The sequence below is a fragment of the Papaver somniferum genome, chromosome 9 (genome assembly GCF_003573695.1).
Source record: "Papaver somniferum cultivar HN1 chromosome 9, ASM357369v1, whole genome shotgun sequence".
NCBI lineage: Eukaryota > Viridiplantae > Streptophyta > Magnoliopsida > Ranunculales > Papaveraceae > Papaver > Papaver somniferum.
The window spans coordinates 74,954,840-74,968,371 of NC_039366.1; the positions used below are offsets into that span (position 1 = coordinate 74,954,840).

At 37.1% G+C, this 13,532-nt stretch overlaps 2 protein-coding genes across 2 annotated transcripts; one reads left to right on the plus strand and one right to left on the minus strand.

Moving 5' to 3' along the window:
• Positions 1 to 648: 648 nt before the first annotated feature.
• LOC113309843 lies at positions 649 to 3,475 on the plus strand. The gene is made up of 2 exons (XM_026558362.1): positions 649 to 1,083; positions 2,997 to 3,475. The coding sequence occupies exons 1-2, from the start codon at positions 741 to 743 to the stop codon at positions 3,317 to 3,319; spliced, it is 666 nt and encodes a 221-aa protein (XP_026414147.1). The 5' UTR covers positions 649 to 740; the 3' UTR covers positions 3,320 to 3,475.
• Positions 3,476 to 3,495: 20 nt separating this feature from the next.
• Positions 3,496 to 9,913, minus strand: LOC113309842 (protein EMSY-LIKE 3-like). Its single transcript, XM_026558361.1, has 10 exons — positions 9,492 to 9,913; positions 6,820 to 7,025; positions 6,610 to 6,719; positions 6,232 to 6,493; positions 5,917 to 6,138; positions 5,758 to 5,826; positions 4,550 to 4,798; positions 4,394 to 4,462; positions 4,245 to 4,308; positions 3,496 to 4,101 (listed from the first exon to the last, which is right to left on the minus strand). The coding sequence occupies exons 1-10, from the start codon at positions 9,511 to 9,513 to the stop codon at positions 3,902 to 3,904; spliced, it is 1,473 nt and encodes a 490-aa protein (XP_026414146.1). The 5' UTR covers positions 9,514 to 9,913; the 3' UTR covers positions 3,496 to 3,901.
• Positions 9,914 to 13,532: the final 3,619 nt, after the last annotated feature.

A 13,532-nucleotide genomic window follows, 5' to 3' on the forward strand; every position in this document is an offset into this window, starting at 1 on the left:
TTAAGGATACATCTCGTCTCAATGCGCTTTCAACCAACACCCCTTCCGTATATATGTCTTATTGATATTTCTAAAACTAGAAATTTAGGAGATGATGGACATGTATCAAGTACCAACTTCTTTCACGATCATAAATTTCGGAAATTGTACCATAGTGGTGCATAAATAGTTTTGGCCTGATGGCCAACTTAAATATTGCATCATAGTGGTGTAGTATCGCTTTTGGCCAGCTTTCCACTGACATGATACCCCATGGTGGTGCAACTTCTTTTCTGTACCAACATGTCCTGAATGCACAACACAAGCTTGAGTTGAAACTTCATCTCATTCAATACCACGACGCATCTTTAAACAAGCTTCATACCAAAGAGGGTGTTGTAGCTTCATACCAAAGAGGGTGTTGTAATAGGAGATGGCGGTAAGGTCGATTTCTGTAAGGACCTTTGGTTTCCAATCTTTCCGTGCCTGTTATTGCGGATGTTCATTCGAGTATCATGATCTTAGAGTTAAAGATTTCAATATCCTGGATAAAACTTGGGACTTGAGTGTTGGTCAGAAACAAGGTACATAAGTCAACTGACTTTCCTAATGGAGTGATAAATTTGAGTCGTTCTCACTCCTCTTTATTTCTCTTCAACAAACATTTTAACAACTCTCCTCTCCAGCTCTCCAACGCTATAAACTCTCCCTTTTTCTTTCTCCTGTTACTCTTCTCTCTCTATTAAAATAAATAAATAAAAATGGCGACAACCTGTGAAACATTCACAGTAGATAGCAATGATGGTGTTAAACTTCAGACTAGGGTTTTCAAACCAAGAGAAGGAGAGATGGAAAATTTGGTAATTGTTCTTGTGCATCCTTACTCTGTTTTAGGTGGATGTCAAGGATTATTAAGAGGAATTGCTATTGGATTAGCAGAGAAAGCTTATAGAGCTGTAACCTTTGATATGAGAGGTGCTGGTAGATCTACCGGAAGACCTTCTCTTACTGGTTTTTCTGAAATCCATGATGTTATTGCTGTTTGCAAATGGGTCTCTCAAAATTTGTCTGCTGATAGGATTCTTTTGGTTGGTTCTTCTGCAGGTACTTTTCTTTCTTTATGCTGTTTTTAGATTTTGTGTACAATTATATTCATGTCAAAGAAAATTTGTTTGGCTCATTGGCTGTGTTGATGCTTAGGTTTTTCATTCCTGTAGAGGGTGCATTTGTTAGTCCTGACATTTGAATGCCTAAATCTGTGAATTTGTGAAAATGGGTGTTTTTTGTGATCTCTGTTTTTGACATAAAGGGTTCGCAGTGTTCTTTTAAACATCATAATTGGCTTTACATGTTGATGGATTAAGGGGTTTTTTTTGGGTATATTTTCAATATGTTTACACATCAGATAGTTAGGAGAGTGATCATCTATGGTGAAATCGATTTTAATAAGTGGTAATTCTTCCCACTGAAGAATTCTATACCTGCAAAACTTTCTAAGATGTTCTAAAAGAAATTTAGGTGAACCCTCTTAATTCCATTCTCCAAGACCTAATCATTCAGATATCATGGTAGTTTGGTATAGATGTGTACTTATGGTGTTTTAGATGCATTCTCTATAGAATGACCCATGGATTTAAGAGGGTTTTCTGTATCTCATCCAATCTCTACAGCCCTCTAATTTTGAACTTTCAATTACGTTGCTCTATGCGGATGTTAGGTAATATTTAGGGCATTGGGGATTAGTGACATCTTTTGGTTTCCTCCTATTGAACAACTGTGGAGGCTAAACGACATTATTCTTTTATCAGTATCTAAGGTCATTATTCTTTTATCAGTATCTAAGGTGTTTCTGAATGATATCGGCTGTAATTTCTACAATTGAAATAGTCAAAGATGTAGGACACTGCTATTTTTGGGCATTTTCCGAGTGTCATTTTGTTTATTTTCGGGGACCTTGAATTTCACAAGATACTCGCCCTTTTTTTCCTCCATGAAGCTCCATTTCCTTCCTCAAGAAATCTTTTGTCACCACAACCAATGCACCCCACTTAAAGACTCCCTAAAGTTGAGAACATAGTTAAGGATCTAAGAGAATACACCTTAACATAGGCATGATACATGATTTCTGTCTGACTGCACTTCGGAGAGGCACAAGACCAGTTTTCTTCACATCCTGTATTACACATTCAAATAGGATGTCCTTCTCATAGTGTCGTCCAATTTACTCCTCTTTAGACGCGAACCTGTTACAATACATTGTAGAAGGGGAACTATGGAAAAGATTGTAGTTTTCTTTTAGGCATCACATTTGTCTGTTGTAAAGAATATCTATAATTGAATGTTAACTTAATACACATCTGAGTGCGTCTTGCATTCAGAGTGCATGACTGTTGTTGGTAAAAAAAATAGCATATACAAAATATGTATCATGTATTTCGCTTTATGTTTGGAAAAAATATATGGAAGTCGTCTAGGATGAGAAGAATATTGGCTGATACCTGTACTAATTGTGTGAACTAGCGCAAAAGGAAAGATGTGCACTTGATCAAATATCCAACTCCGTTCAATGGCTGCTTATTGAAAGCTATATATCTCGTGACTTTTGAGCGATATATACAATTGACGATATGTCACCCATGACCATTAACACTTTATGGAATTAGAGAACAGAGACCAGCCGTCGTGGTTGAGATACATGTATTGTTTTTTCCCTTTTCAATAGAATTAACATGAAATTATGGATGGGATGATCACTTGGCAAGTCATACTTCTGCTTCCAATCCTTTACTTTTTCCAAGTTGACAGCACCTCGAAAGTATCTCGTAAGTAGTCGTGTTTCTGATGAAAAAATGTCAATGGACCCTTCTCTGGTCCTTTCATCCTTCTAGCTTAAGTGCATCAATTTTTGATGTTTTGCATTTAGTTCTAATGAATTTCATGATAAAACTATTTTTTTAACATGGGAATACCCTTGGTAGAATTCACTAACTTGCCGTGGTTTTGTTTTGTTCCCATAGGTGCACCAATTTCAGGTTCCGCGGTTGATCAAATAGAAGAAGTAGTAGGCTATGTTAGTTTGGGATATCCTTTTGGGTTGACAGCTTCAATCCTTTTTGGAAGACACCACAAAGCCATCTTAAAATCTCCCAAACCCAAACTTTTTGTTATGGGAACAAAAGATGGATTTACAAGCGTGAAACAGTTAGAGAACAAGCTTAAATCTGCTACAGGGAGAGTAGAAACCCATCTAATTGAAGGTGCAGGTCATTTCCAAATGGAAGGACCCTCTTATGATGCCAATATGGTAGGTTTGATAATTGGATTCGTTTCTTCATTGTAGGAAGACAATGGACGTTGTTTTATCATTGACTCCATCTGTAAGTGGTTTTGCCAAGACCAAGAAGAAGCCACTAAATTGAGATTGCTTAGGCAGATGTCATCAATGCAGTTACATAACACTTCTTGATTCATTTGTATGATAATTCTTATTCTTCAATCATTTTGCAGTTTAACTTGAGCAAGAAATCGCCATTAAACCAACCAACAACAGAAGAATATTTAGCCAATAATACATCTGAGATAAATTAAGAAATACAAGATTTAGCTTATATAAAGAAAACAAAAGTAAAAATTCTATAACCTGAACCTGCAACAACACTAAAGGGCCATCTTCCAAGATACGCTTTACATGGCCATAAGGGCTAAATAATTTTACATGGACACATCGCAGATTTACCCAGTGAAATTTTACTGGATCAACATTGTAAAGATCAACCCCAACCTACACCACTTTTAGCTACTCAAATGCTCACATGATGGGGCTATTTTACTGTGAGAGGACAAAAAGATCAGAGAAACATGGCATTTTAGACGGAAGTGAGATTTCTTCAACCCAACTAAGAATTGTTGGTGAATCCAGAAACTAGAGATCATCAGCATCTCGATGGTCATAGGAAGCTGCTCTAGCCTCCCCAACCATCTGATCACCGTCTGATCCATCTCCCCTACCTTCTAACATATCATCGTCAAATCCCATGTTATGCTGGTTCCCACCATACGGCCGATTTCTCCAACCTCGTTCCCGGTCTAATGATTGCCCATGTGAGAATCTATGCTCATCATCTGTGACAAAAGATAAGGATTACACATAAGATAAGGTGAGCCAGTTCGTTTCTATTTAAACAAATTTCGAACACTGCAGTGTGCGTAAGGTTGATAACAGCTTGCAGATAAAATACAAACCAAGTGGATTATAAAGTTATTACCACTTTCACCATCAGATGCATCCGCAAGTCTCTCAATTGCATCAATCAAAGCTTGCTCTTGGTCCTGGCATACACCCCCAGTTAATTCTATGTTGCTAAATGGAGAGCAAAAGATAAATGGTTAATTGGAAATGCATGGTATTTCTTACTTTTAGCACTTTTTTCGCCTTCTCCATTTGTTGTGGATCAGGATGACTAGCACCGAAGACTCTCTCTACCTGAATAAAAACCAATAAAAGAAGTGAGATAAAAGTCAATCATAACATTCGTCACAGTTAATATATTGGTTCAAGCAATTCACCAACCTCCTTAACCAGCGTCTCTGTATGAAGTATTTCAATGTCATCCAAAGTCTTCTTTCCAATGCCATTCTGTGATGGTGGGAATTCTTTCTTGACCTGATTTTTTATACCTCCCCTCCCTCTCCCTGCACCTGGAACAGGACCACCGCGACCCATCGGCTTCTTAGCCCCACGACCTAGCCCACCACCACGACCAGCTCGTCGAGAAATTCCGGGGTCCTCTCCTTCCAACCGAATGTCCTCAGGGGAAATCTATTAAAAGTAAAAACTTCATAAATTAAACCTAAGCTGATGGCTACAATGCGATTTGGTTATAAATATTCGGATATTTTTCTTATGCTCAGGTCCCAACTACGGTAACAGTTTCACAGGCAACCCCAGAAACCGAGGGAAGCTTACAGGTACAAGATGTAGATATACCCCTTTTATGAAGTTTCAGACTCCCACTTACACATACAAGGAAACAACGAGAAAGGAAGCTACGGACAAACTACAGGATGTACATCTACCACCACCGATGGAACAAATATACCTTGGATATGAGTAAGCTACAAAATATATATCCCCAATGTGAAAAACACACATCTACAAACAAACTGCGTATAGTGACACAGCCGTTCATAAACATACCTAATATTTTGTCAGTTACGCCAGCAACATCCAAACACATAAATTATATCTCCAGCTTACGAGAAAGCTAACACGAGATGAACATTGTTCAGCGCTACCTTATTAAGTTAGCCTACAATATATCAAATGCTACAGTAACAATGTTGACTTGGTGTCCCGTATGCAGTTTCACTGATGCACTGGAATTTTATTCTTCCTTTAAATACATTAGATATTAAGACACTTGAAATAGGGACTCGCAGGGTTAAACTCTCGTCGCCATAGTTTCCGTGTGAAAAAAAAAATGTTTCGAGAAAGACAAGGACGAAATATTAATAGACAAACATAATATAAATAGACAAACACAGTATCGAAAAGACATGTGTATATGCACACATAACAACTGTTATCCTAAACAAATCATGTCAATAGCATTCACAACATGGTGGAAGTTCATGAATGCAGTTCTAGTACATAGCTGTTCAATCTAACCCATTACGGCCTAATAGACTCAAAAAATAATTTAAGCCCATAATGAAAAAGAAAAACCGGTGTTAATTTGTCTTAACCCCGTGTACAACAAAAATTAATATTATGTTTACCTCTTTGAGATTCACCCATTCCCATGTCTCGTCCTTGGAATTTATATCATAAACCAGCGCATGCCGTCCCTACAAGAATTAAAAAAATTAGTAAAGTTCAACCAAAATCTCCACCTAGGCCAGCAGTGGCCAAGTTCTCAGGTCAGCAATCTAGTATACCTCACTGGCATTGTAATTAGTTATGACAGCCTCATAGAAGTTGTTATCCTCAGGCCACCTGGTCAGCACTTTCCGTCCAATTAGCTCTAAAGCTGCCGTATCTGCAGTTTCATTTGCGACAAGAGCCCCAGGCGTCCCACGAATAGCAGCTTGACCCCTTCCGGCTGGACCAGCAGAAGGGTAGGGTATCGATTTCATTCCAGGCACACCAGGCAACGGCCTCTAATAAAGTAATAAAGAGAAAAACAAAAATGGCAAAGGATGGGTTAAAATACAAATCCTTAGGTGACACCTTACTAAAAATATTTAACTTACTGATTTAGGCTTCTTGCCCCTGGCTCCTCCAACAGCAGCTACTCGTTTTGCAGAAGAAGAAGACGGCTGCATTGATGCACCCCCGACTGCTTGTGGGTGCAGAGCAGGGGATGGTGCATTTAAGGATAGAGAAGGCACTGACTGTGTCGTCTTCTGTTTCTTCCGAGATGCTGAGACAGTAGGGCTTGGTATTTGATCATGAACAGGTTGAGCTGTACTGAGCAAGCCGGCTTGGTGTGCACCACCTGCCTGTCTCCACTCCCTGATAACATTATACAAACAGCTTCCGATTAAAGGTAGCCTAACTAACCCAGACGAACAAATCTTATGAATGGTTCTCTAGAAACCACGGAAGCACATTTCATGATAGTATCAAACCTTATCCTCCGAATGATATCATCTGCATTAACCCTACCAAGAAGTTCTCTATGCTCCTCATCCGATACTCTCAATTCTTTTCTAAGCTCTGTTATTAAACTTTCCTTCTCCTGAGGAAATTATACAGTTCATAATATAACTGTTAAGATCTGATTGATAAAACACATTGATAGAAAGCCGAGACAGAAAGTTTCAGTGACAAATACATACCCATGTTATGGCATCAGATTGAGCCTTGAACGCTCGCAACACTGAACTGTAGGCTTCTTGCTCAAGGAGATGGATCTGAGTCTCCATATCATTTGGCGGCCTGGCGTATGGAGCAGAACCTGCAACCGCAGGCCTTCCATTACCTGCCAGATGGCCTCCTCTTGGGACTCTATTCTGATGTGATGGAGGGAGATCGTCATCAGTCCCTGCATAACACAAAATTAGTAAGTGCAAACATAACGTCATTAGAAGCATGGTATACTGGAAGAATATCAGTTTACAGTTAGAGATAAAAGTGGCATTCTTCTTCGATTATCCGAGCATGAACTACAAATTGGTGAATCAATCAGGAAACCTTTTTTATTTATGGCGAAACTCCACGGAGGGAGGAAGATTTTATCACTAATTCACAAGCAAGCAAGCAAACAAATAAAAGAAGGGGAACAAAATCTTAGACCTCCAAATAGGCCAAGTGGATCATGTCAGACATTTTGACTCTTATAACTTAGCAAACCTAACAAACTTACAATAACACTAGAAACTGTCTTTCTTTTTCTAACTTAAAATGGAGTAACAGTTGTACAATGAGATTTACAAATACGAGGATAGAAAAAAGTTACTGGTGTCAAGGAACACAACACGAAAATCTGAATAAGTTGGAGCCTTAATAAGTAGATTGAAGGAGGTGGTGATTGCTCTAATTTGAGTGACAACAATTGAGTTTCAAAAATGAAGACAACATGACCTATTCACTCTCAGAAAAGCTTCCTTCCAAACTGAGATTCATGTTCATATCATAATCCTAATTTGAAGTTCAAGGCATACATGAGAATCAACTTGAATATTCTCATTGAAAAAGTGAGAGTCAATACATGTATCTTATCTAACCTGAGTAACGTAAGGGTTGTCAACATGCTTTCTAATTAAGTGTTTTAATGTCATGTTATTCTCCTTCTTAACCATTCACAAATTTCTTAAATCTTAACTGAGGGCTACTATAAGTTGAAATTTATTTATTTGCAAAAGTTGCAAGAATGCCTCAACTGAAGCAACACAAGCAGTTAGATAATGATTAAAAAAACATTCATCATTGAAACTCCACAGCAAAACTCCGGCAAATGGACTTGATGAACCAAACCATAGGGAAGAGTTATCAGGTAATTTGAAAATCAATCATAGAGTGGAACTTAAGGAGACGGCCCATCAACAAACATGAAGTTACCATTAACACAGGAGTTAACAAGAAAATAAACTCAGCATGCACAAGGAAATTCTCTCTCCTCTCAAGAAAAGTTTATGATAGACAGCCCATCAACAAACATGAAGATATCATTAACACAAAAGTTGACAGGAAAATAAACTCAGCACTCACAAGGCAATTCTCTCTCATAAAAAAAAAAAAAAAAATTTATGATATGCCTACTCTTCTGGTTCTGTTATTGATTGAATGACCTCAACCATAAACCAGCTGAAAACAAAAGAAAAAAAACCACTTCATCACTGAAACTCAAAACCCCTTCCATGATAACTCTGTTGCAATGTTTAGCAACATTCATTAAGGCTTTAACAAAAGGGGTTCAAAGCTCTAAAGCATGGTCTACCTAAGAAGAATATAAGCAGCAAATACCACGATTGGATGGTCAATGTTATCAATTCAGCTCTCCCCTTGTTTCTACCCTGTCTCGTGCTTTTTACAGAGGAGATTTTCATACTCTGCTAGCTCTCTAGATTAACAGCTCACAATGCATGGATATTTCTTGACAGATGCTATAGAACTGGACGAGAAAAGACTAGGCAGGGTAAATTCAAACGAAAACTGTTAGGAGACGCCTCAAGAAACAAAAGGGACCCTTTCAAAGTAGTTAAAGCCTTAAGATTCTAAGGACTACTGCACATATTCTTTGCTCACCTAAAATGTAAAACTCCTAAACTTATAAAGAACGGACATCCTATTTCTCTCAACTCTTGGTGAAGTAATTGCACCCCCACACAGTTAACCAACTAACTGCCAACGAAATGTATAAGTCTGGTAACTCAATCAAATACTGCAACCGTATTAAAAATATGTGACACAAAGACCCTCTTTATATAGCTTTCACCTATCATGATGATCCAGGAATTTAAAAATCACCTTTCCTACAATCTTATTTACCCCAGCATGCTCATATCTCTCGTAATAACTCCAAAAGACTTGCACATATTCTACTTTCAAGTTGAAAAACATTTGTTTTACTCTTCAGGAACAAGGTTGCAAAGCACAATAAGACTCTGAGTTCCTTCAACATCACAAAATGGGAATAATGTAACTAGCACACGACATATAGTGCCTCAATTGGGGTAAATAGCTGAGAACTTTCAATCCTTAAGACAACCATGGCAAAAATTACATTCAAATTTCTCCGCCCAAACTATTTCAAACTAAAAAAACGAATTTTCTACCAAAAACCGGTCCATTTCAAGCCCCAGAAACATGCAATTGACAAATTTTCTTCAAACCCTAATTCCAGACCCCTACTTTTCACCAAAGCTACAAAACAATTTTTCTATGTTTCAAGAACTAATGCGGTACTAAATTCTCCTAAAGTCTAACACAAACCCAAGAATTAGAGTATTCAAAGCTCTATTGAACACAAAGGGGTTAAATTTATGAAATCTAAAGTAAAAAAACTTACCGCTGCTATCAGAGTATTCCATAGCCAGGTTTCCCTAACCAAGATCTTCGCCCGAACTAATAAAAACCCTAGAACGCACTTATTCACTCGAAATTTAAGAATTGATTCTTCAAGCAAAGAAAGGAAGTTGAGATCAACTATTAACGAGAGATATAAAGATCTCTCTTTGCCTTCTTCTCCAAATCATTACACGCATACAACACAAATGAATGATAATAAGCTCAAAAATTATCAATTAAACAATAATTTGAAGCTTGAATTTGAATAATTTATCTTGGAATTTTGAGAAAATCAGCTAAAATTTACGAGAGCAAGGCACAACAACACTCGGGGGCATAGAGAGACCGAAAGAAAAAGGGGGAAAATTACGGACTCCAGTGTTTTATAGCGCTCTTTTCTTTTTAATTTATGGTTGCTTTTGAGTTCCGCTGCTCCTTCATTTGCTTGTTTTATTGGAAGTCGGATATCTTGATTGTGGTAGTTACCAAATCCCTTTGTGCTTGCCCCGAAATGGACATTCTTATTAGGTTTGTAGACAACATGGTGGAGTCATTCTTAATGGCCTTCTCAATTTTACAATGCAAATTACATGTATATATGCAAATAAGAGACTTGTAGAAGCACAAAGAAATCACTATGACCATTGTGATGGGTTTAATGAATTAAGCAATAGAGTACCTTGGAGATCAAATTCTAAATTAGTATTGTGAAGGAAAATGAAAATTTTGTAAACCAAAGGGCTCATTTGTTGTCTTGTGATTTTATTTGCAAATCTATACCATATATATTCACATGATCGATGACTTCTTTTTAAGGCAATTTGTCCAACCAAAATTTCCTAACTAATTTGAAATGAATAAAATGATAAAATTAGGTGAGTGCTTATAGATCATATTCCCTAAACAAAAAGATAAGCAAGTGCAACTTACATCTTAAGTGAGACATGGCCTTCATCTGCTTGTTGAGGTTTTCTTCTTCTACTCAAATAAACAAACATGTACCAGGTTATTTAGTTTCATATCTTCATATCATATTGAATTTTTTCTTTAATTAAAATAATTGATAATAAGGAAAATCACAATTCTGAAACACAATATACTCATAAGTCGACATAATCACTCAATGAATTTGATTTTTTCCCAAAGAAAATTATTTGACGGCTTTCAAGACATACTCTCCAAATCATTTGGAAGAACAAATTGAGCAGGGAAATAAACACAAAATTATTTTACAGAGAAAATAACATAATGACGAACTATATCATGTATGTCTGTGGGCGATGTTAACAAGAGAAATTTAGATAAGAAACAACCGCAACAACAAAAACCCAAAATATTGATTAATTTTATTTTAGAAAACAAACACATATACAGTAAAAATAATATAGTAGATAACCTGGTTGGTTCCTGATCGAAATTGATTTAGAAGGAGATTTGTATGAAACAGGAATAAAGTATGCATATGTTAAAGTTTCTTTGACTCCATTCACGTAATAAGTAAGTATCGTCCCAGAACAAGGTTTCATTTGTCTAATATCAGAGGTAGCAGTAGGTAAGAAAAATACAACAACATTCTTAAATATATAAAAAAAAAGTGTAGAAAGAAATGCACATATAATAACATTTTTGCAATATCAACGACAACTGGCATTCATTTAATGGTTCTAATGCTCGGTTGTTGTGCGAGATGGTGGTTAGGATTTTAACCACATAAATATGGTATCTTAAAGACTGTAATTTAGATTGTTTAAGTTCTCGGGGTTCTTAATGCATTAAGCTATCACACAATTGCATTAATATCTCGATGTACTGATACAAGACAAATGAACAAAGTAAAACCTCGTAATCCCCCTCTCACTTGCTCGAGAAATAGCCTTTTGCATTCTTTTTTCAATCATAAAGCGAAATAATGTTCGTTTTTAGTTTCTCTCATAAACATTTAGCCTTCACCAATCTATTGTAATCGTGTAAAGGAAGCATTTTACATTTTAGATAAATGTATTGAAATTTTTATCAAGATCAATAATACTCTAGACTGCAACCAAGTTTTACATGTAACCTAGTGTGTCACGATCTTTTTAAACGTGTGATCTATGTAAATTAACCTATCATGGTTATGCATATACACAAAGCATCGACACTATTTTCCATATGTCCTTCTAAGCCCCAAAGGTGAGCAATGTGTAAACAGAAATCCTGATTCCAAGTCTATAAATACTCTAAAATCATTAGGATTTGTCTCATTAAGCATATAAATAAAGGTATTAGAGCATTACTCGGTTGAAGCCACAAGCGCTCAAATCTGTTGTCAATTTTAGATGCCAAAACATACGCTTGAATCACTTGACAAAATCAAATTTTGCATTATGTTTGTTGATGGGTGAAAACGTTTATTGGTTTTTTAGGAAAAGTGAAGAGTTGTGCAACAGGCAGATCCTCAATTGAGAAAATTGCCTAAACCTTTAACATATGCAGTACACATGAGTGCTTTGAGTTCGAGAGATCAGTCTTTAAGACTCCAGCCTAAACCAAGACAATGGTCGTTCCAGAGTCAATTCGGTCACAAAGAGGGATGAGGGTCGATCTGTAGGAGGGAAGCTGAGAATCGTGCGAGATCAATAATGATTGAAGAATTGTGGATGTGTTTGGGGGTTCTGCAAGTTTGACGAACGCCAGTGAATTACGATCAGATTTATTGAGTTCTGATCAGTAATGTTCGACTGAGATCCATTGAGTTGAGTTAAGTCCTGATAACTTAAGTTGTCCTATAAAATCTTGGATTGATGAATCTATTTATATTGCAGAAATAGTTAACACATTGATCTTCAGTAAGTGTGACGGTTGCAGAGGAGTGGAAAAATGTCGGAGTGGGAAATCGTGGTTGAACCAGTTCCACATTGTGAGGGAGACTTGGTTGATTGTTCATGCACTACTTTGCTAACTCCTTCAAATGATTGCAAGACTTACTCACATTTCTCATCGTGGATGTACGCATGTGTTGTAGGCCGCCAAACCAAAATCCTAATGAATATCCTCCCCCGTGACATGATTGATGTCTCATGAATGTGGAGTATGCAAGACAGACGTGTATTTAATTGGTCAATTGTTGACTTGGCTAGACTATGACTCTTAGTTTTGATGAGTGTCGAGCATAATGGACAAATGTGATATGCTCTGTGACTCATAGATTGAACATAAGGTGTCTGCTGGGACAATAATAATACATAGACGTCAAGTCTGACGAATTGTGATATATCATTTTTACCAGTTGAGGCAATAATGATGTTCTGATGATTTGGACCGATGAACGACATTCTAATGAGATTGCTCCATAATGGACCTATTCTGATATGTCGTGATAGGAAATCAGATATTGCTGAGTTACGTAGAGTACTTATTTGATCTACTATATGTCATGAATTTTCGAATGACAAAGTAGGAATTAGTAAGTATTGGATTCATGGACGTCCAATAACATATTGGATGGTCGGCCAAGCGGATGGTTGTCCAAATCACGTTGCTTTTTGGACAATCGAGCAACAAAAATGTTGGTAGCAGAATCGAAGCTCAATCAATATGAAAATTATTGATGTTTATCAAAATTGTCATAAGTCTGAAACCATAATTTTTGGAAAACTCTAGTTTCAGAAGATGGAAAGTTGTCCAATGTGGGTGGAAAATATCGACCAACCAATGGGTATCGAAACGACCATTGGTGGTGGAGAGACGGCTGAGCGGTGTATGAAGAATTGTCCCACTGGTGGAGAAGGATTCATCAAAATATGGAAAAATATCCAAATTATGAAGGATTATCCAATAATGAAGAAGTGTGGGACCGGGCGGCCATGATGGTCAAGTGGACCATCCAGGTCCGGCTATGGCGGTGCATGGGACACCATGTCCAACTTGCGTCCATTCTTGAGATTTTAAGTATTTTTGTTGGACACTTGTGCAATATTTTGGATTTTCAGAAGAGTTTGATCTTGACTGAAACTCTCAAATTTTGCATGAATGAGCAAGTAGGACTTTGCTCGCACGTCCA